Source organism: Epinephelus lanceolatus, chromosome 19 (assembly GCF_041903045.1).
Source record: "Epinephelus lanceolatus isolate andai-2023 chromosome 19, ASM4190304v1, whole genome shotgun sequence".
Classification (NCBI taxonomy): Eukaryota; Metazoa; Chordata; class Actinopteri; order Perciformes; family Serranidae; genus Epinephelus; species Epinephelus lanceolatus.
In genome coordinates this window covers 33,528,401-33,552,087 of record NC_135752.1, presented here as the reverse complement: position 1 = coordinate 33,552,087, position 23,687 = coordinate 33,528,401, and the positions used below count along the sequence as shown (strand labels likewise).

Sequence of the window (23,687 nt, the reverse complement as noted above, 5' to 3'; positions counted from 1 at the left end):
TACAATAACATACATAAAAAAAGCTTCAACTGGATCCATGCATAATATGTGGAGCTAGCTTGAGAGAACATACAGTCGTCAAACTGGAAAGAGTTTGACTTGGATGCACCTTGTGTTTCTGATACAAACTACACAGTCAGTCAATCAATCAATTGATAACTACACAGCTTTGGATCGACAGAACAAAACCACCAGACCAACAGAAAGAGAAAGAAAGAAGGTTTTTTTTTTTTTTTTTTTTTTTTTAACGCAAGCACCCCGCTCAAGCAGCAGAGCGTCTCACTTCCATCTGTTGCAGACAGTCAGCCAGGACACAAGGTTTGTAGGAGTCAAAAGCAAAACTAAACCAGATATAGTGTACTAGAGGTATTTGGAGCTTTCCATTCGGCGAGCACTGACCACCCACTAATCATTTCTATGAGCTGGTGGGTCGTGAGACACGAGTACAGCGAACGAGAGTCGCTCTTGTCAGTTAGTAATGTTGGTGCTCATCTCGTGTTCACGCCCGCCAACCAGCACGCACTGATTCAGCTACATAATCTCAGCTTCCATGAGATTACTGACCAGCTGATGAAGCCACAACTGGTGAAACAAGAGTCTGCTGATTTTTCAGTTATGGAGATGGAGAAGACAAGTACAATCACTTTGTTCAGCTTCACCAACACATCAACAATTTACTACTGCAAGCTTACTGGTGCACATTTTTTGTTATTCATGTGGTAAACAAGAACATAATGCTACTGAATGTTTCCATCGCAACTGTCAACAAACCATTTCATCTCTATCTGAGTAGGCGGTGATGGTGGCAGTGACTGTGAGAGTCCACTCACCATGTGAAAAGAACCCATGTCAAAGTTAAGCGGGATTTATACTTGTGCGTCAGCTCTAAGCAAAGCCTACGCCGTAGCCGATGTGAGCATTTTTACTTGTGTGGTGGTGTCTGTATCACTCTGCAGTTACACCTCCAAAACACTAGTTGGCAGCAGAGGTGTAAAGTTTAATTGATTCAAAACACATTAAACATGACTTAATAGTGACAATTTCAAACACTAGTACACACATCAGCTTTACTATAATTCGCAGTATTCACAGACAAAGCACTTGTCTTTTGCTGGACACATTTTCCCCACAAATACAACATGCTAATGTTTTTAGCACAAGCCTATGGCATTTTACATTGTATAAATTAGCCTAGCTGCTAGCGGACTTTTCCTCTACTCATGTGAAGCCATAAACAGCAACATTTAGCAAAGGTAACGTTAAAAAAATCAGCACACAAGGTTCACCGACAAACAACTCTCTAAAACTAAACACGTTTTCCAAACAAATACAACATGCTAACGTTATTAGCACAAGGCTATGGCATTTTACATTGTATAAATTAGCCTAGCGACTAGTGGAGATTTCCTCTGCTCATATGAAGCCAGGATAAATCACACACAAGACTTAAAATGCTATTTTTGTGGAGGCTTTATTGTTTTCACAATTTATTGTTTCTTATCTGTGAAATTAAAGTAAATAAAAGCTTCGTAAACACAGATGGAAATGGTTTCAGCTTAAAGAAATAGACAGGAGGTCTGCATCGCTGCAACTTGTAGTTACATTCCTGGGGAGGTGCACGTCAGGCTACAGCATTGATTCGACACAGAAGTATAAATCCCGCATTGGCTATGAGTTGCACTGATAAACTTTATTTTCATTCCTATGTGAACTACACCTACAGTAGCACAGTCTTGGAGACACTTAACATGTCTGTTATTTGTTCATGAGAGCAGTTTCCCAAAAGGACTTTTAGGTAAAATGATTCTTTCTCAAATAATTTTGCTGGAAAACAAAGTGCTTAATATAATTTTAGCTAGCTTTTAGCTCACTGGCTTTAATCCCATTATAAAAATGAACCAGCTTGTAATTAGGGCTGGGTGAGACAGAGAAAATCAAATATCATAATATTTTTGACCAAATACAATACCGATATCGTAGGGGTTGACTATTGGTGCTTTCACAAAATATTGACACAATGAGATTTTTTAATAGATAATTGCATGTAATGTGGATATAATGACTAAGTGGGTAAAGAACAGTCTGGTAGGTTCAGAACATGACATCACTTTACTGCAACGCTGCCTTTAAAACCAGGAAAATACAACAGTAACAATATTATGATACCAGAACTCTAAGGTGATATCTAGTCTCTCATCACAACATCCATAGAATATCAATAGACTGCCCAGCCCTACATATTATTATGTGATTTTACCCTTAAATCTATAACTTCTTCTTTTTTTTCCTCCTTTTTCTTATTGTATCAGTATAGGCAACTATTTTGTGTGTCTAGTTAAAATATGCCTCTTATTGTCTTGTTACTGCATTCCTCTTATCTGTAGGTAATATCACTAGAGATGAAAGAAACTGAGTGAGTAACCCCACACCAACAATTCACATGAAACACTATAGGTCTTATAAAGTTAAAAAGGGGTGAAAGTAACTTTAATGGTGTAACAATGGCCTAGTGCTTAAAGTCGTTTAGTGTACTTGTCGATAGACAACGATAATATCATTTAAGTGCCAAATATTTGCCAGTTGCAGCTCCTCAGTCGTTAAGATGAGCTGCTTTCCTCAACTTTATGGCATTGTCGCATTTTATATATCTTAAAAATAATGCTTGAAAGATTACTTGATAATAAAGATACCGGATAGCGTCAGCCCTACATTGGACACTGTCATATTACACATGTATTTTAAATGCAAAACAAACCATGTATACTGTAAATTAGGGGTGTAACGATACATCGATCTAGTCCAATATATCAATTCAATGATCAATGATCCAGTATTATAGATGCTGATTGAAAACATCGATACAAATCGTCACTGTTTGGACATGTGGTTCCCAACTGATGGGTCGTGGGTCCATTCAGAATGGACCACAAGTGACTTGCAAACATGTCTAGATTGTAATAAACACACTTTATTTTGAAGTACAGTGAATTTCCAGCACAGAGCTTTTATTTTTAAGTGCTGTTTCCTGCTGTGGAGTGAGTGACTAATGCACAGCTACTTAACAGAGACAGCAAACTAGCTTGACGACATGGTTAAACACAAGTTTGACGCTGAATATTTTTAACCGTGTGGACCTCAAACTAATGACTATGGACAAATCTGGACTGTGGCTGGACAATTCGGGAACCACTGTTTTAGACATGCCTTTACGTTGAATTTCCCAAGACACGTCTGGTTCACCATTTCCGTCAAAGAATATGTCGTATCGTGACGGAAATTGTGATATCTACCCCAAATTTAAATCGCAAGGCAAACCCTACAACTTTCTTTTTCTCTTTTACTTTTCTCTTAACCATCTTGATTTTAAAGAGTACGTCAACCCTTAACACCACGTTAAAAGCTTGTTCTCTCTGACCTCCATTGGTTTAACTTCTCAGCTCACTGCAGAGATGCACAGGTGTACACCAGGACCTTGTAACATCAGTATTGGGTGTTACTCTGGGAGAAACGGGGCTGAAACCTTCAACCACAGACGGCAGCAAAACACCGTTTTTCAGCCTGACTTGCTCTTAAAAGGTTGTGTTTGAACTTTAAAAAAAGAAATGTAATGACACACATTGAGAAAGAAGGTATTAGGGGTTGTTTGGAGTCTAGACAGGATGGCTGACTATCTATTTTTTATATTCTCTAGCTAAGTACTGATGTAATTTCATAATGCTGGTGGTCTGTGAAAGGCCAGTATCTCTTTACTTAACTCTCTTTCTCCCTTCGTGTGTCTTTCAGTCACACATTCAGTAACAGTGGATGGATGGATAGAAAGAGGTATGACAAAAGCAACAAAAGAACACTGGTGCTGAAGACATCAGACGACATAACAAGCATATCATGCAACATAAAATCACTTGTCGTAAATGAAATAAAGTCAACCCAGCCCGCCCACCCTGGACCTTATTCTCCATGTCCATTCCTCGGGTCAGGAGCCAGTAACAGGCTGCTCCCTGCCCCTCAGCTGAGACCCTTAATGCCCTTGGTTGCTGCTTTGGCATCAGATGCACACACAGAGACTGGCAGTTATGCTTCCTTCACAGCATTGAGTCGGTCGGTCAGTCGATGTAATAACGGACGCACATTAATCTGTTACTTCTCACAACGAAACTCAAAAAAATAAAAGAACGTGAGGAGTTCTGGGTGGGAGAAGAGAGGAAAATTCTTCCCTCCAAAAAAACTTCCCATTCCCACAAACAAAAAAAGCCTATGTTCTCTTGTTTGGCAGCTGCACTTCCTGTCCCTACTTGATGCTTAAAAGTTCAAATAAAAAAAAAAAAAAATAAAAAAAAAAGTCGCTCCTCTCCAAAAAGGGGGAGGAGTCAGTCCACCTGAAGCAGCATTGGTTGTAAGTGAACTCGAATCTCCTGATGCAGTGTCGCTCCTGCAGTCCGCTGAGGAGTGAGCTGCAGTCAAGTTGCTGAAGTGAACGTGAAACAGAGAAGGGTCTGTTTTCCCCCTGTCCCCACGGACAGTAAGTGGAGTCCGCTGATGCATTATGGGTAGTACAGTTAGATGTGACCACTGAATAAGTCCATGGAAATCTTGCGAAACATACCCTTCATTCAGCTTTTTGATGCTGGGTAACTTTACCCCACTCCACAGAGTTCCCTGTATCCCTGTCCTGGATCCTGGTTTGACCCCGGCTGATGCATTCTGGTTAATGTAGTGAAATACGGACGGTCAGCTTGCTACAGTGGTGAAGGCAAAGGCTGACTCTTGGGAGGAGCCCTAGAACGGGCTGACATGGAGAGGATGCTTGAAATCAACCTGGGGAGAGGAGAGGAAAAGAGAGGAGGGGAGAGGAGAGGAGAGGAGAGAAAGGAAAGAGAGGAAAGGAAAGGAAAGAAGAGGAAATGAAAGGAAAAGAAAGATGGGAAAGAGGAGAGGAGAGGAAGAAAAGAGAGGAAAGGAAAGAAAGGAAAGGAGAGGTGAGGAGAGGAGAGGAAAGGAAAGGAAACAAAAGGAAACAAAAGGAGAGAAGAGGACAAGAGAGGAGAGGAGAGGAAAAGAGAGGAAAGGAAAGGAGAGGAGAGAAAGGAAAGAGAGGAAAGGAAATGAAAGGAAAGGAAAGAAGAGGAAAGGAAAGGAAAAGAAAGATGGGGAAGAGGAAAGGAAAGGAAAGGAAAGAAAAGGAGAGAATAGGACAAGAGAGGAGAGGAAAAGAGAGGAGAGGAAAGGAGAGGAGAAAAAGGAAAGAGAAGAAAGGAAAGGAGAGGAAAGGAAAGTACAGTAAAGTAAAGGAGAGGAAATGAGAGAAGATAATAAGAAAGGAGAGGAGAGGAAAAGAAAGGAGAGGAAAGGAGAGGAGAGAAAGGAAAGAGAGGAAAGGAAAGGAAAAGAAAGATGGGAAAGAGGAGAGGAGAGAAAGGAAAGAGAGAAAGGGAAGGAGGAAATGAAAGGAAAGGAAAGGAAAGGAGAGAAGAAAAGAAGAGAGGAGAGGAAAAGAGAGGAAAGGAAATGAAAGGAAAGGAAAGGAAAGGAAATGAGAGAAGAGGACAAGAGAGGAGAGGAAAGGAGAGGAGAGAAAGGAAAGAGAGGAAAGGAAAGGAAAGGAAAGGAGAGGAAAGGAAAAGAAAGATGGGAAAGAGGAGAGGAGAGGAGAGGAGAGGAGAGGAGAAGAGAAAGGAGAAGAGAGGAAATGAAATGGGCAACGGGAAAGTGAGAAGAGAAGAGAAGAGAAAAGAAGAGAATATGAAAATATGAAAAAATATGATGAATAAAGCCAGGACAGAGGTTAGAGTAAAGGAGAGAGGACATGAGGGAGAGCAGAGAGGAGGAAAACAGAAGAAAAAACATGTATAAATCATAATGTAATTAAGCACTGCCTTAAAAGTATGCATTTAAATAACAGAGCTGAATGAGAGATATACAGGCATACTTACAGGGTTATAATCTGTGTGTGTGTGTGTGTGTGTGTGTGTGTGTGTGTGTGTGCGTGTGTGTGTGCGTCAGGCTTATAATCACAAGTTGGCTGGCTATCTGAAGGGCTGTCTGACTGTTGTTTATAGCAGCACTTTGAACCATTGCAGCTCGTACTGAGGACAGAGCTTTGCTGTGCTCGTCTCACTGGCTTCACTCCCGTTTGAGGGCATTTTGTGGTCCTCGTATAAATCAGAGAGAAGTGACACTTAATTAGGATTTTAATTAGCTCAGCCGCAGAGGCTGCTCGCCATCCAAAGGTCTCGGACTATGTGCCAAATGAGCTAAACTAGGAACATAAACAACCGTGTGTGGCCACTGGTGAGAACTCGGCATATTCACAACACGTGCGACAAGACGAAGAATTAAACATGAGAAGATATTCAGACAAAGAAACACAAAATTGTGCGTAGGTGTGTCTTACATTAGATTGGCATGGACTTCATCTTGACCATAGAGGTGAGTTCCTGTTTGGTCACATGATCGCGCCGCCTCTGCCTTACCCTGAAAATATAAAACACTGAGTAAACAGCAACAAAAAAACCTTTAAAAATGTCCTGCTTTGACAAAAAAAAAAAAAATCTCATTCAAATCCAGAGAAACAGAGACAGACCACACAGCTGTGGCCTGTGGATGTGGGATACGTGAGTGTGTGTGTGTTTCTTACCACACGACAAAGATGAGGGAAAGGACGGTGGTGAGGATGACCACGGAGAACAAAACCAGCAGAATCACCAAACCCAAATTACCTTCATCCTCAGGATGTGCTGCATCTGAATGGGGAGAGACGGAGACGGAGAAAACAACAGGGGAGGTCAACAAAACGAGCAGGGTGGGAGAGGAGAGCTGACTCAAGAATGAAAGCTTGGAGAGGGAAACAGAAGCACAATAGAGACAGATGTAAAAGTGTGGAGACAAATATAGTTACAGAACATGGAGAAGAAGACAAAGACGAATGAGACGGTTCACACATCGCTCCATTGTTTTCCTGTCTTGAGTTATCGAAAAAAGACAAAGCTGTAAAATTATGTATTTCATTTTTTTTCATACTCGTTTCATCTTACATGTCTGTGTGTGTGAGTAAAATACAGAGACGAAAAAACGCTGGTATGTGTGTGTTCTCCGATTTAATTACTCTCTGGCGAGAAGTTAATTTTAAATGTGCTGTTATGGCTTTCACACAAACATTCATTCATCCCACCGAGAGGAGTAAACAACTCTGGTTCACACACATTGTTGGATGTGAACTGTAATACAAAGCACAAAAAAAGATCAGCACAGACACACATTAAAAAATAAAACATGAAAAAACATAACGATTTATGAGCACATCTGCGCACACACAGTGGACACACACACACACACAAAGAGAAGAAGACATCTGGTTCGCAGCACACCAGCTTAAGGAAATCTGACAGCATCAGTCACGGCGACTGTGTGTGTTTGTCTCTTTGACTACACTGTACGTGGGTGTGTGTGCGTGTTTACAAGCGCAGATGGGCATGCTCGCAACTGCAGGCTGCTTTTGCCCGTGTACATGTGAGCTAGCACGCACTTAACTTTTCATCCAGGGCACATACTGCAGAGAACACAACACCCTGCAGGTACAATCTACTGCACTTAAATGTAATTTGGTGATGAAGCCGGGCACAAGGTGCTTGTACTGCTCCATCCAAGTATAATAACAGTAAATAATGCCTTATTACTGTATTAATGACTGATGCGGCTTCTTGTTGTTGCCAAATAATGGTGAAAAAAAATATACGCGGGTGCTGCTGGACTTGCTGTGATTCACAGAGATCCCCTAAAACTCAGACTGACATGATTGAAAACAAGAAAGGAACAGTCTTGTTTTCAAATTATCCAACCATTAATAATAATAACTAGTCCATACCCATTGGTAGTTTTGTCACCTTCTACCTATCCTCAATGCCAATCCTCAATGCCTATATGCAGTTTCACATAGATTGACCACGTCAGTGAGTAGAAAAACGTGGGACAGACAGAATGACTGACTGACAGAGTGACACACTGACAGTTTCCGTGATTATGTACAGCATACCATACCATGACTTAGTCATATCAAGTTGCATCTTAGACGCATTTTAGCCATTTTTAAGCATTTTTCTGTTGTTATAGTGCCACCCAGTTGCCAATTAGAGTTAAATTTCTCCAGTCACCTTGAGGCATCCTGTTCTACATATCTACCAATTTTAGTAAAAATCCATATGGCGGTTAGGCCTAGATAAGAAATTAGCTCTCTAGCGCCCCCAGCTTCTGTAATTGTAGCAGAAACAACTGCAGTGGAAGAAGCAGCACATTTTTTGGCAGAGCTGCTCATAATAATAACAGTGACAGTAATCGTACTACTGTCGAGCTACAACACAAACACACTGGGTGTTGCTCTGGAATACAATCACACACACAATTATCTTTTTTGAAACAACTTACTGTTCGACTTTTCCGTGGAGGTTTCAGGTTTCGAGTTGAAGGGGAAAAAATAGTCTGGATAGTCTCCCTCTGGCGGGAGATTCTCTGGAGATAGAGGGGTGGAGGAGACTGTTGTAAATACAAAACACACACATTTTTGGGAATTTATTCTGGTGAGCAACGATGAATAAGCACAAATTACAAAGTCTTTCGCTACAGGGTTAAAAGGGCTTCTGCTAATCTAAGGTGATAGCACTACATACACTACATGCATGAGCCCTGATAGATGTATCAAGTGTTTTTCCCCCTAAGATCTAACGTTTCTGTTATTCAATTGTTCTGATTAAAACATGCAGGGCTACAACTACCAATTGTTTCTGATTATTCTGCAGATAATTTTCTAGATTTGTTTTTGGTCTTTAAATCCTCAGAAAAAAGGTGAGTCCAAGGCGTCTTGAAATACTTCATTTTGTCTGACCAACAGTCCAAAACCCAAACATATTTCGTTGACTACACTATTAAGACAAGGAGCAGCTGCAGCCTTCCATATTTGAGAAGCTGGAACCACAATTGACTCTTCTCTAAGTCCCACCCCTGGACACAAACTGGCCAATCATGATGTAGCAGCAGGCCGGCTCAGACCAGGGTCCATTGACTCTAATTTTTTTGTGGATTTGGAGCTAAATGTTGTGCCTGGGGCACGTCGTGTATTAATGATACTCGTTACCTGGAGAGGTTGGAAAAAGATATACGTTTCTTCCCTGTTCCAAAATCAAACCCTGGAAAGTGTAGGGTTAGCTAGCTAGCTACTGAAGACATAGCCTACTGAATGTCATTGCATTGTGCACAGATGAACATTGTTTCACGTCCCCTGGAGATCCCAAGATCCCAAACACTGTTCATCTGCACACACTGCGATGCCACACAGCTGGTTCAATATCAGCAAAGTTTCCCTTTATATTCATTGTCTTGTGTGGCGATCAGCAGTGATGTGGTGGTTCACTTTTACACTGTGATCTGTAGCCTATAGTTCGGCTTTAGCTTCTAACTATCTTTGTCTTTTTCACCTGTTGTTGCTGCTGAGTCAGTTTGACATCCTGGATATATCCTTCAAACACAGACTGTAGACCCCTCTGTCTGCTTCTCTCTGGAATCACTCTTTCATTCTTCCATAAATATGATAATAATTCTTCAGGGAGTGCAGTTAGTTACAGTGTGGGCTCCATGTTTACTCCGACAGCTTGTCGGACGATCACAAAGGGGCGGGGCTTAGTGAAAGGTCAATTTTTTATTTATTTTTTTGCTTAAATAATTACTGAAATGATAAGAGATTAGTAAAATAATTTCCAGTTATTCCATTGACTAATCATTGCAGCTCTAGCAACATGGCTATTGTGTTGTCATATTTTTATCCATAATAATAATGCCTCTATTAACTCATGTCTTGAGTTTCATTTCTTATTTTTCTCTCTGTGAAGCACTTTTTCTCATCGTCTGTTGCTTTTAAAAGTGCTCTAAAAATAGACTTAAAAATCAACATTTAGTGAATGTTCTTTCTGACCTTCCCAGGGCCTGACGAGATGCAGGGGACTCCATTCACTCCACTGGCTCTCAGAGTTCACCTCGTCACGGGCTCGGACCTGAACCTGGTGGAGGTGACCGGCCAGGGCATCGAATATTACGACTGGACTCTCCTCAGAGTAAACCTGACGATGGAGACAGAGACAGGACAGGGATTTGTTTTCAGACCTATTGTGGGTTCTGAGTGACACGCCAAGCAAGAAGTCAGTGACAATATGAGACTGAAATTGATTGGCTTGGGTTATTTGTTTGTTACCGATCAGAGCAAGTAAATAAATGAACATATGTTAAGTTTAAACTGCTGGTATAATACAGGGAAACTACTGTTGTGCTGTCTTTAAAACAACCTGTATATACAGAGTATCGGTCTGACGAGATGCAAGAGTTAAACTCAGTTGAACCCAAATGAAGTCTCCAGCCTTTTTTACTAACCTCTGACCAGTACACAGAGCCCTGTGGCCTGTATCTGATCTGAAAAATAAGAGGGAAAGCATCATGCAGTGGCCAGGAGGAGGGAAAGTTCCATGAGACGATCAGCCTCTTTGGATAGCCTTCGAGCTCCTTGACCAGCAGCGACTCTGGAGGGTCCGGTTTCACTGCAAAAAAAGACAGACAGAGAGAAAGACAGTGAGATTTGGCCGCAAGTATTTCCTCCGTGGTTTGCACATGGTTTAAGATACAATAAAGAAAATTTGGAGAGAGATATCAAATATAAGAGGGATGAATGTAACAAATCAAACCATTAACACTTAATTTCTCCACTTGTTTGCTTTTTAGTCTTTTGTATTGTTGCTGTTCTTTATCTGATGAATGATCTACCTCTGCAGCTCTGAGGAATATAAAGTGAATCAAACTTTTTTTTTTTTAATGAATACGTGACCTCGCTATTACTCGAACTATCCATGAGTTCTCTGAATCCCATCCCACAGACTCTTATCTCTTTATTTATGTTCTGAGGCGCATTCACACCACTGTAACAAAAAGTATGCAGAGGCAAAAAGAGAAAAGCGCTGAGCAACATCCAGCGAGCACACCAGGTGCTGTGAAGACTGTCTCAAGGACGCTGTGAATCTCTCTGCTCGAGAGCGACAAGAACGTCATGCCCACAGAGAAGCGGCAAAACAAGATAATTGAGGTCGTTAGATGAAGACCAAGAGGGCACGGTCACAACTGCAGGCGGGAGAAAAATTATGTGCAGCCTTAGAAATCAAGACATTTTGTGTGAATGTCTCTGGATGTGCATGTTACATGGATGTATGGGTGTATCTTTCCAACAAAATAAAGTTTGCTTAATCTTTATAGCGGCATATTGAAGCTTCAACTCCCACAGTCCAAAGACATGCAGGTTAACTGGTGACAAGTAAGGACACAAAGCCTATGGATTTCTATTGGTTTTTTAGACAAAAGAAGTAGACAATCAAGATGCTATTAAGCCATGACGCTCGTACCCCTGACAGTGCAGCATTTGAACAAGCTTTTTAAGTGACTGTTATGTCACAAGTAGTAAAAAATAATAGAGGGGACAGATCCAGCAACGTTGTCAGTGAACCACAATAGCAGTTTTGAATAGTGTTATGCTGCATTCCAGGCAAGTCTCTGAGCCCGCAAGTCACCATGTCAAGTCACGCCAAACTGTCAAACCAACATGGCTGACCGTGCGAGGTTTACGTTTGTTTACAATCACTTCTATCGCCAAAGGTGCCTGTTCCTTGCTCATGTGAGCAAAACGGAGGAGGAGAAACGGCGCATAAGGTCACAGATGTTATTATACTTTTTATTATACGTTATCTGTGTGTTTGGAAACGTATTTAGTATTGATTTATTCTTGCACTGCTGTTAGAGCGACTGCCAATAATGCGTTGATGTTAGCAGATTTAATGTTCACGTTAGAGCACCGTGTATCACCTGCGTCAGCACCGCATCCATGGGGGCTGCCATTGTTGTTTAGAGGGCTGTGTGACGTCAGAGAGCGTAACTGGGAGTAGTTCACGGGTGGTAAGTTACGGGTTTGACTGCCGTTCCAGTGCACTTTCACGGGTAGAAGGTTGTAAAAACACGGGTTACGGGTTGCCTGGAACGCGCCCAATTCAACTGGGCCTATAAAAAGGTTATGAATACATTTTTAACTGACTGTATCAGTATGTTGTCTGCACAAGTTTCCTATTAAAGAGGCAAACTCTAGCTAAAAAAATGTACTTTAATTCAACTGAATTTAAAAAACCTTTGTGGGGAACCTATTTGTCGCCATTCGTGTGTAGGAATTCTAAGTGTGTGACACATGAAAAGTCCTGATTGGCAGCCAGTGTGAGGGATGATGACATTTAAAAGGAGAAAGCCGTGAATCGCTTTATTGTCTGGAGCAAATTATAACAAAGCACCAGCAAAGACAACCTACCACCGAAAGAAAGGAGAAAAAAAAAAAACTACCTGACATTCTTATTTTTATTGTCTTATGTTGTGATAAGAGTATTTTAGAAGCTATTGTGCACAGACATAAATACAGGTGTGCTCTGAGAATATGGCCTGCCCTTTGGAGCAATGGAAGAAGAAAATAATTGTAAAATTCACAACCTTCTGAGGAAAAACAAAGTCACTTAAGTGCTTCACAGACACACAATCATCATACAAATTTGTCACTAAAATATGAAAATATTTTAATCACTACATTCCTTTGTGCGTGCATGTGTGGGTGTGTTTTATGTGATCTTACATAGCTCATGTAATTTAAACCGGACAGATGTTGTCTCGGACCCAAGGGCGTTGGTCTCTGTGACTCTCAGGGTATGGATGGTCTGCCAGAAGGCAGGGTGATCTACATCACAGTGCTTGCGGACGACATCCACGACACACGGCCTCCACTCCTGTCCAGTCCCCCTTGAAAACAAAACAGAAATTGTCAAGTGCTGCAGTCTGCTGGGTAAAAGGCAACTAAAGTGTGTGCTGGAAATTGCAGAAACGTAATCACTGAGGGGTCATCACAGCTGAACGCTGGAGCCAAAGCTCGACTTTTCTCAGTTGACACTTTAAAAAAAGAACTTGAGAAACACTGCTGTAATGTGTTGTGGTAAAAGTTTCCACTGCGTGCCATATGGCAAAGTGAAGAGAGGAAACAAAGAAGGATAGTCAGGGTTCACATTGGGATACGACTCACACTATACGTATTTCATTCAAAATGCAACTCTGTGCCACATGCACTATAATTAGTTTCTTCATTGCTCAGTCTGAATATGGCCCTTGGCGCTGCTGTTTCACTTGCAGTAACTCACTCTTACCTGAGGGAGGCATTGTACGTGGCTGGCAGGAAGGTCTTCACTGCTTCCACCCAGGAGCAGCGAACATGCGTGTGATTCGGCACTTGACAGGAAATGCTCAGCAGCCCAGGGGGGTCTGGGAAACGGGAGTCACACAGTTTATTTTCAGAACAGAAAGGGAGTTCTTTTTTTTTTTTTTTTTTTTTTAAGGGGCCCTGTCAAGTGACATTAGAAAATGTTTTTATGCCTTATCCCTGAGGTCTAAAATGAACAGCTCAGTGCTCTGGTGTCCCTTTCATGAACTAAAATATTTCAGGAGCAGCCTGGCCAGTACCATGGAAAACTCTCTACCCCTAAAAAGGAAATCCACTTAGGGAGCCACTTCCTGTTTGAGAAAGTTACAGGAAGTGGAGGGCTTTGTCTTTGTGACGGCTGATAAGACCCATTTCCTCTGAGGACCAGTAGTGCTGTTCTGATCATCTCTGTTGTCATAAGATATCTTGGTACAACCAGAGGGCCGGCATATGTGAAATGTTTAGAGAAGAAAGTCGTTCATGAAAAAAGGTGGAGAAAGAGAAACAGAAATAGAGAAAAATACACTGAGGCAAGCTCAAAAAGAGATGAGAATGTCTGAGTAGGAGGAACAGAAAATTATTTTATGCTTTTATGCTGAATAATCCAAAGACTGAGCTGTAGTGTGAAAGACTGGGAGATACTGTCTAAAACACAGGGGACACAGGCATGTTCCTGCTGAGAAGAGTAATCTTTTAAAGCTGCAGTCCCACGGCGAGAAACTAAAAGTATGGCAGAGCTGTTAAAGTGTAATAACTTCTAAATTAGGCACTGTGAGCTTGGACAAGTCACAACACAACAACACTTACGGCCCAGCCTGAGTTTGACGGAGTGGAGGAGGAGCCCCCGGTTGTCATAGCAGCTGTAGTTGCCCTGCGCTGAGTGGCTGGCGCGCAGCAGGACTAAGGTTCCATCTGATGTTAGTTTGTGCCATGGTAACGCCGAGCTGTGGTTGAGATGCCACACCACAGGTGTCCTGGTCGGGAACACATTAGAGTTTAGTTATTATGCTGGTGATGACTTCACACACTAACCTGTGAGCACTTAAGCAACAACTAAAATCTTTAAGGATGATATCAAAGGTAGCAAATACCCAAATCTGCATTTTAAAACTATATTTTTCTCACTGTCAACAAATCCAGTAAAGAGAGCACAACCAACAGTGCCTTAGTCCATCTTGCAATGCTACGTTTTGGACAAAAATAAAGTTCTAGGACACATGAAAAAGATGTAGCAGGCAACACCTGTTAGTGAGACAAATTCATCGTTGGGTTTAGCATTTCAAGATATTGGATTTTTTCCCAGTATCCAATATGCCAATATGTAACAACTTATCTGGCCAACAACCAACACCAATATCGATATATCCACCTTTTTCCCCACCTAATTTTAGTGATTATCAAGTCTCTTCTGTAGAGGAATTAACATCATATTATACATGCATCCTCTTATTGTGATGTCCCGCCAGCAGATGGAGACATAAAATATAATGCTTCGCAATGTATGTAAAATTCATTCATTACGCAAAATAAGAAAAAGCATGTTGGCTGATTCTAACACTTCATTTTAAAGCCGATATCAGTCGGTACAAAGACGCACCGATATCATCAGCATGTTGGCTGATTCCCATAGTTCATTTCAAAGCAAATATTGGTTGATTCCGATGATGTGCCGATATTGTCAGCATCCGTAGTTGGGTTCGCCTTTTAATAGGATTTACTGACAATACACTTCAATGTTATGTTTAAAGTCTTTTTTCTGTTAGTAGTTGTTGGACTTTTCTTCTTTTAGAAAAGATGGTTCAGCTGGCACACACTGCCTCAGTCTCAAGTCAGATAACTTATGTTTTTGTGCCTGCTTTAGGGGCTGATAACACCTAAAGGTGGCGCGGACGCTTCAAAGACGCTTGAAATGCCTGACACGCCCTTTCAATGATCGCTCCTTACGAGGAGCACCTGTAAAGCGGGGTGCGTGCGCAACCGGGGGATCAAAACATTGAAAATGGACCCAAGACGGAGGAGGGCACTTGCCGTTGCTCTGCTGGTGGTGCTACTGGCTCCTGACGCCCAAAAGTTGAGATTATTTCAACTTTCAGCATCTACAAACGTGCGTCTAAAAACCGCTTGAAAAGACACTTGAAAACCAGTCAGACGCACCATATCATAGGGAATCGATTATTTTACTGGCGTCTCGTTTCTAGCGCTCCTTGTAGGTGTGATCGCCCCCTTAGTTATCTAGCATAGCCAGATGTATCTTGTGTTGGGCTAGCATTAGACAAACGCCTGGCTGAGCCCATCATTATTCCACATTTATGGAAAAAAACACTGTAGATTGTTTGTATTTCTTTAAACCAATCACAATCGTCTTGGGGGGAGCTAAGCCCAACAACAATACTGTTGTGAAAATAGTGTTGGGAGGGAACTTGTTTGTGAACATTTACACGTGGAGAGTCGAACCCTGGCATTAAAATGGCAAAAGAAAACGCCACATAAGACATTAAAAGACGTGTTAGCGTGCAGGTTGCTAGTTGGGAGGTTGCACACAGCACTAAAATGAAAATGGAGCTAGGTCTGGCTATACGAAACTAGAGCCACGTAGCAAAGGTGATTTTGAAATAGGTGGCCAATGACGAGCCTGTACCCCCAGTCTACATTCTTTGAACCTACTGCTTTACTGCTTTAGCAATGTAGACACTGTTAGACCATTTGTTTCATGAAAATTGGTGGTGTAGCAGCGATTGACAAGGGGGTTGTCCTACTAAGTAGATGGGTAGGTTACTGAGGAGGAAGTGGGTATACTGTCCTATATATCCCAATGGCCTTTTGGCTAATAGGTGGGTATACTCCACTATACGACACCACTGACGATAATGTGTTGACTGTCAGACCACCATTACCACTTAAACTGTTTTATTTTGTCAGAATTTTATACATTTCCCAACAATTCTTGAAGGCACATAAACATGCATATGTCTTCTAGTGAAAGCTGGGAAAAAAAGACATGCGTAACGATATCACTGCAACCTTTATGATTTGATTCATGACATGATGAATTTGTTCCTGTCTTCTCTTCTCTACTCTTAAATGTAATATATGTAGCCGCTATAGTGATGTTTTGGATCAGTAAAGCAGATCTCTTCGTCATCCAGAGACAAAGTAACACAACACACGCAATCGTTTTTCTTTCCTTACCTGATTTGTGATTTCCCGCATGCCAGTGTCACATTCGACTCCAAGCGCCCAAACTGCACGTCTGACACTGCAAACACAGACATCGCATAAAACATTAAAGCACATTGTCGTCTGGCTTACAGTATGTGCACACTGCACAATCTGACATACCGTGTGTCCGCATTGTCTGTGTCAAAGTGACTTAAGGGCCACCATTTACAGTCGAGTCAACAGTATCACAATAACATGACCATACAAGGTTTGGGATCCTGCAGCTACGAGGCTGCGGAGACTTTGGCACACAGTATAAAGCTGCTCCAGTGTGTTTTATTTTTCTGAAAGTTTATTATTATCACATTAAAATATTATTACTCTGTATCAGCAAATCCTCTTAAAGATCTCCTCAATAACAGACAGAGAAATCGAGGCATTGTAAGAAGACATTATCATTATAAAAATGAGTCTTTGTAATGTGAGAGGTTACTAGTGCGGCTGATCCACCTGCGGATAAATCAATTTGGACAACTTTGAGCCGCTTCCTGCTCAATGTCTTAATTTGGCTGTCTGTCAAGATTTTTTCAACGACTTCCCAGAAGATTCAACATTGCCCTCTGCTCCCAGCCTTTACCGTAGAAAGACCCAAAAAAGTGACTACGAGCATGCTATTGATTTTGGAAGAGAGGTCTGAACAAGATACACTGACACAATGTGCCTTGTTCTGTCCGCCGTGTTCCAAAATATTAATATTCAGCCTGACATGGGACACATTTCACTACCTTGTACAGAGCTTTGCCACGTGGGTTTTCAGAAAGACCAGGCTTGTTTTGTACAAAGCATGCATTTTTACTTATTCAAGGTGTTCACACTTATCAGACACTTAAATTTACTCCGTTTTAAGATGATTTTCAATGAAATTTAAGACTGATTTTTGGACAGATTGTCATTTTCTTATTCAAGCATTGCAGGTAAATATTAAGTTAAGCAGAATGTATGTGGTCCTGTGCAGAGGTAGGTTTTATGTAGGAATGTGGTCATTAAAGTAAGTTAGATTAATCTACAATTTGCCAACAGGTCTGTGCACGTATAAAGTGAAAAGACGGTGGTAGGTTGATGGATTTGTAACATCAGAAATGTGAATTTGACACAGAAGAGCCTGACTCATTTTGTCAGAAATGAATTAAAAGATGAGTGGGTTTTTTAGATAAAATGTCTGTGGCAATTAAGACTTCACAGATTTAAATTTAAGACAATTTAATAACTTTGAAGTCTACTATTTCTAAAATTTACTTTAAGACAATTTAAGACTTTCGAAGACCTGCAGACATCCTGTTAATTCTGCCTGACATCACCTCTAGTGGTATCTAGCCATGCAAATTGCTTCAGTTTTATCTGCTGAGGTTTCGCGATAGCCATCTCTGAGATTTCTGTCTCCACCCTTATATATGGGGGCGAATGGAATTTTGTTTACAGTGGTCATTTAAGAAAGACAATTGGAAAACTTAACAGGAACAAAGTTATTATTTACTGTTTTGTTTATGTTTTTAAAACTATTGAAGCAGCCCAAACAAAACTCCATGCACCTCCATCTAATTGGGACGGCAGCACACGTTTCAGACCTTGTATCTCCGAACCTGGGCACACACAATCAAAGCTACTGACCATTTAAAGGGTAAGTTCAGTATTTTTCAACCTGGACTATATTCTCCCATGTTTCTTGTGTCTGAGTGACTAATGGGAATCAATTTTTTTTTTAATTGATCGCGCTACTAAGCGAGATGCTGTCGTCGGCAGTAGAGAAAAAGGCAGCAATGTAACCACTTGGGGCAAGTTTGCACTGTTAACGTCCACCACAAATGCTCGTTTTTGCCCCTGACATGTTCAGATTACTTTTAAGGCCCGAACATACTCGGGCGTACTATAAGCGGAGTGGACTCCGCGAGGAATGTCCGCAGTCATTCGGGCTTTCATAGTCGAGCACACTACCGCATTGTAAAAATGTCTGTGAAAAATCCCAGCGATGTGAAAAATACATGCCGAGCAGTCACTGGTGCGCGGAGCGGAGTTCGCGGGGTCGTAAAATCTGAGCTTTGCGTGCACAGGGCTTGCGGACATCCGCTTTGAGTCCGCGCGGACCTCCGTGGAGTCCGTTCCGCGTACGTTCCGCCCGAGTATGTTCGGGCCTTTAAGTGTCTGACAACTTACAGAAATTATTCCTATAGACCCTAAAGGGACATTGTGTAACATTTTCAGTTGTTTACTGGCAAAAATCAATGTCTGCATTCATAAATGTCATCACTGGTATATCATTACCTCCACCAATAATATGACTTATTCTCGTAAGAGGAGAATTTCGGATTTGTTTGTACATCATGCCGGTAAGTCGTCTGGGGGGGGTTCCATAACGCTTCGCCATCTTGAGAATACATTCGCCAGCAAGGGACATACAGCCCTGCCATCAGTGTTTTTGTTGAGAGCCAGACCAGCACTGCGAGACTGAGAAGACGAAGGAGAGGAGCAAGAGGCGCTTCACTACTAACCCGGCATAACAAAGTCCCAGTCTTTGAGCATAATGCTGGGTCATGCATATGCAGCATCACGGGAGATGGAATCCTCGTTGCCAAGAAAGCGCAAAAGGTAATCAAAAAAGCAACGTGACCAGCGAATTCAAAAAACGAGGTCAACGTCGGGGTAGCCTTTCCCGGGTGGAAAGGAGGAGAAAGGTAATGCAATCACAGGCCAGCGCCACACCGCTAACAGCACCGCGAGGATAGGGATGAGGTGTGTGAGTTTGAGCCACTTGTCAGTTGTCAAAAGACACGGCGGAGACACGATTGGTTTGTTTCAATTTACATCCGCCCCAACAGTCCTAAGTTGTAAACACAGCCAGCATGGTGAGGAGGGGGTTTGTCAACTCGCGTCACCTGTGTCTGTGTAGGAGCCTGAATGAATACTCCATGAAGTATCAGATGACATGGTTTCATCAATGTCATCATAGCTTTTTGGTACACAGCAGCTACCGTAGTTGCAATATACATTTGAAACAGTGAGGCGCTAGAGTGCGGTATCCGTTTGAATGCAATATATGATTTCAACGTTTGATGGGAGAAATTCCTACACACTGTGGCTTTAAGATCTTAATTGTTAAACCAGAAACAGCCCCAACATTGCTATCACCAAACCCACCAGACTCCATTCAAATAAACAGTGATTAAATCATTTGAAAACACACTTCGTTGAATCAAAAGAAACAAATAAAACTTGCAAAAAAACTTTTAAGCTCATCTTTCGACTGTTCCAACAACCACCAACTCTAGTTGGATTAAAATAAACACTCAGTTCACCCAGTTGGATGTGAAAATGTGCTGGCTCTATATACACTTAAAGTAATGTTTATTTAAATGAAGTGGAACTGGCAACGGTGATTTCAGGGCTGTTTCTGGTTAAACAGAAAGGATCTTAGTCTTTAACGAAAAGGTCAATATCTGTTGGGATCCTTTCCTTAAACTGTCAGACACTTGGAATAATAATCTGAGCATGTCAGTGGGGAAAACAAACACTTTTAGTCGAGGTAAATTAACAGTGCAAACATGCCCAGAGTGGTTACATTGCAGCCTTCCATCAGTCACACAGACACAAAAACATGGAGAAAAACAGCCAGGTTTAAAATACCAAATGTATCCTTTAATGTGCGGGATGTAGCCGAGATTGTTCAGTGACATAATGTCATGGTTTATCACCCACAACATAGGTATCATAGGTATCAATTAATGTGTCTACAAATGTAAGCTGACAAGCCAAGTATGGTCAGTTTGGTGTGATGAGGGCTTTATTGAACACAACAACAAGACAGAAGTTGCTAAACTGCTTCTTGTCATCATCCAAAATTGAGAGGTAGTGCGGATTTGAAGCAATACTAAGTGCAGTGTATACCTGAGCAAATATTTGTGGTGACTGTAGTAATTTGCCAAGTTGATACTCTATCTGCAGTGTGCGAGTTTGCATGTGTGCATGTTTAGCTTGGCTCCATTATATGAAAGCTGGCATTTACAGTAGATCTGGAGTGGAAAAACATCACTTTGACTGCCAGGCTGCCACGCACACACCTTCATTAATTCTCAACCTCAAATCACTCAGGCATGCCCACTCCCCGCTGGCCTCTCCTCCCACTGTAACAAACAATCTGTCCCAAGTTTGGGGTTTTGTTTTTCTTCTTCATGCTTTATACAAACCTCTCTTTATGTCACAAGTTTGAAGTGGTGTCAGGAAAGATAACCTAAAACACTAAGCTGGTATTTGAAAGTGTGATTTTGTTGTTTATATCAGTGAGGCTCAAGGGGACCAGGCAGGTGAAGAAGGGGAAACTTTTCAGGGATGTTATTATTTAATTTGCAGTATTGGTATATTTATGTTAGTTTTCCCCGCTGCAGTAACCTCATGTGTCCTTTGGGGACCAACTCAGTTAATCCTTAATTAAATTTTACACATGCACAAGTTGGAGATTTCACTGAGGGCCTTTCAATACTTGGTTTTCACCCACACCTAAAGCTCGCCTTTCTGGCCTTTCTGTTGTTGTTTTAGTGGCTGTGCAAAATGAAACAGTTGGGGAAAAGAGCAGCTAAGTGCTCCACGGTGATTTTGTGGTTGCAGTTATGTGTTTAAGTGAAGGAGACGAATATGCGCGGAGAGGAGGACAATGAAACCTACTGAGACTTTTTAATAAGCGAATGGAAGCGTGTTTCTTCTGCTGCGGTGTGTACGGGGAAATTTATCAGACACAACACGAGACATGGTTAGTAAATCTGAGCTACCAAGACAGCTGTTGCCATGGGCCACTGTAAGCAAAGCTGTGTGATATTAGAACAACACACTACACCTGTAGATGTCGTGATTATTTTTTTTTATGAAAAGGAAATTCTTTTTGTTTCATATCATCATAGATCTGTCCACTATTGTTATCGAACGTGACGCCATTTTAATCAGCAAGTTCATGGCTGAGATCAGAGAATAGGGCAGAGAATAGGAGCCGACAGACCATCACACACTCTAGCTGAGCGTGATTATTTGAACTACTTATCAGGAGGTGAAACCAAAAGTGACCACACCAGACATTTCCGTTATAATCCCTTTGAGTGAACACACCAGACAATCTGGCTATAATCCCTCATTGTAGGGCTGAACAATTTGAGGAAAAGAATCTGGAATTTTTCTGACCAATATGTCATTACATTTTTATTCATTCATGTTCCATAACTGCTTATTCTGTTGGTGGTAGCGGAGGAGGCTGGAGCCTACCCCAGCTAACACTGGCCGAGAGGCAGGGTACAACCTGGACAGGTCACCAGACTATCACAGGGCTGACACATAGAGACAGACAACCATTCACACTCACATTCACATCTACGGACAATTTAAGCCTAGTTCACATTACACGGTTTTCACCGCGATTTTGACGTTGCAGAGGATCTTGAGAGCCACCTTGGGTCGGAGGTGAGTCAGCACATAGTCTGCCACTAAAGTTGTACCGATACCGATAACAGTATCGGAAATGCCTCCGATACTGCCTAAAATGCGGTATCGGGTATCGGCAAGTACAGCCTATGACCAATCCGATACCACGTAATGCCTCACGTCATTACACATATGCACACTACAGGCAAATGAAATGGAAACGGAGCAGAGTTTAAAAAGCATTCTACTGTAGCCTTTAAAATGTCTTTTTTACCAAAATGTGTGGCTGCACTTTAACCTGTGTCTTGATCTGTGTCAACACTGGATAATAATAATAATAAAAAGTTTTATGGCATTCACTCTACTGTTATGTATTTATTTTTAGGAGTTGAGACATACAACAATTCATATCCCATCCATTTTTATTTTACGCGCTGGTATCGGATCGGTACTCGATATCGGCAGACACCTAAGGTTCAGGGATCGGAATCGGTATCGGGAAGGAAAAAGTGGTATCTGTACATCTCTATCTGCCACGACGAGTCCTCATGTGCGAACAAGCCTACGAGCAAGTCGCCCCCTCGTCTGTGACTGGGACTGGATATCTGACATGCTAGAAAACTGGAGAAGTGCGACACGACTGACAAAGAGCATCAGCCAATGAGAGGCGGGATACGTCCCACATCAGCACACAGGAGGACGGAAGAAATGTGAGGAGGACAAGCCGCAGGGTTGCCACTTGCCAGGTCCGCTTATTAGCCGCGACTTTGGGCTTGTTTCCTTCCTCTATATATATATCCGTCTAATAAGTTCTTTAAACGCTTGATAGTCGCTTCTTTTGGGCTTGTTTCCATAGCCCTGGTTGCTTGTTTCTCTCCCAAGATGACAAGCCGGCAAGCAACAACAATGGCGGCGTCCACAGGATCACGGGGAGCGCGTTGTGTTTGGACCCAGGCCCTGGAGGCAGATCTGATTCAACACTGGGAAGAATATCCATGCCTTTACAATGTGTCGTCTCCAAGTTAAAAAACGTAGTTTGGTGACGTCACCGCGCTATCTGGGGCTCTGTCGGTGAGGGATCGGTGGAGAAAACAGTCGTGACACAAGTCTGTAATATTAAAATATACATGAGGAGATGATCACCTAGATCATTAAATGTTCAAAGAGACACACCTCACTCCTCTCGTGTTAACCAGAAAAAAAGCTTCGAATTTTAGTGTTTTAAATTTGCCAAATCACAAAATCATCTGAAGTTTACCAGCAACTAGGACAAGGTATCAGTGCTTGATACCTTTAAGGTATTGGCTGAAATAACACAGTACCAAAAGGAATTGAAACTTCTGCCATGAAATGTTAAGGATACACTGGATCCATACATATGACTTTCGACTTCTTTGACTGAATTCAATGTGGGATTGGCCGACTACTGCAGCAGCTACAACCCAAACAAGCTGCTGGCGGTGTTTTTCACAGAGTTGTTTGTAAGGTGGGGCCATTTTACACAACTGATCGCTTCCATTCACAGGATGGGTATCGAATGAAGTGGGAAAAAAAGGTCTCACATGAAGTACTATATAGGTACCAGCAGTGGTACTGGTATCGTATTTTTTTAAACGATACCCAACCCTGACAGTTGTCACTATCAGGGTTGGGTTCCAAAACCCAGTGCCAATATGGCATCAGTTCCCACATGACTGGTTACAACCAGACTGAATCATGACACAGATTTTATTGCCTCATTTTGGTGCCAGAGTGTGACTCCTGAACA

General features: G+C 41.8%; 1 protein-coding gene across 3 annotated transcripts in view; it reads right to left on the bottom strand.

The window, feature by feature from the left end:
- Positions 1-312: 312 nt before the first annotated feature.
- il11ra (interleukin 11 receptor subunit alpha) overlaps positions 313-23,687 on the bottom strand; it is a 78,523-nt gene continuing 55,148 nt past the window's right edge. For 2 of the 3 annotated variants that reach the window (XM_033647436.2, XM_078161846.1), the window contains 10 exons: positions 16,493-16,559; positions 14,111-14,277; positions 13,251-13,365; positions 12,689-12,852; positions 10,411-10,574; positions 9,959-10,103; positions 8,419-8,526; positions 6,635-6,740; positions 6,392-6,471; positions 313-4,815 (listed from right to left, as the gene is read on the bottom strand). In XM_033647436.2, the coding sequence (XP_033503327.1) occupies positions 6,393-6,471; positions 6,635-6,740; positions 8,419-8,526; positions 9,959-10,103; positions 10,411-10,574; positions 12,689-12,852; positions 13,251-13,365; positions 14,111-14,277; positions 16,493-16,559 (1,115 nt within the window). In that variant the 3' untranslated portion in view covers positions 313-4,815; position 6,392. The remainder of the gene's footprint in view (positions 4,816-6,391; positions 6,472-6,634; positions 6,741-8,418; positions 8,527-9,958; positions 10,104-10,410; positions 10,575-12,688; positions 12,853-13,250; positions 13,366-14,110; positions 14,278-16,492; positions 16,560-23,687) is intronic. The other variant, XM_033647437.2, reaches the window with a different exon arrangement.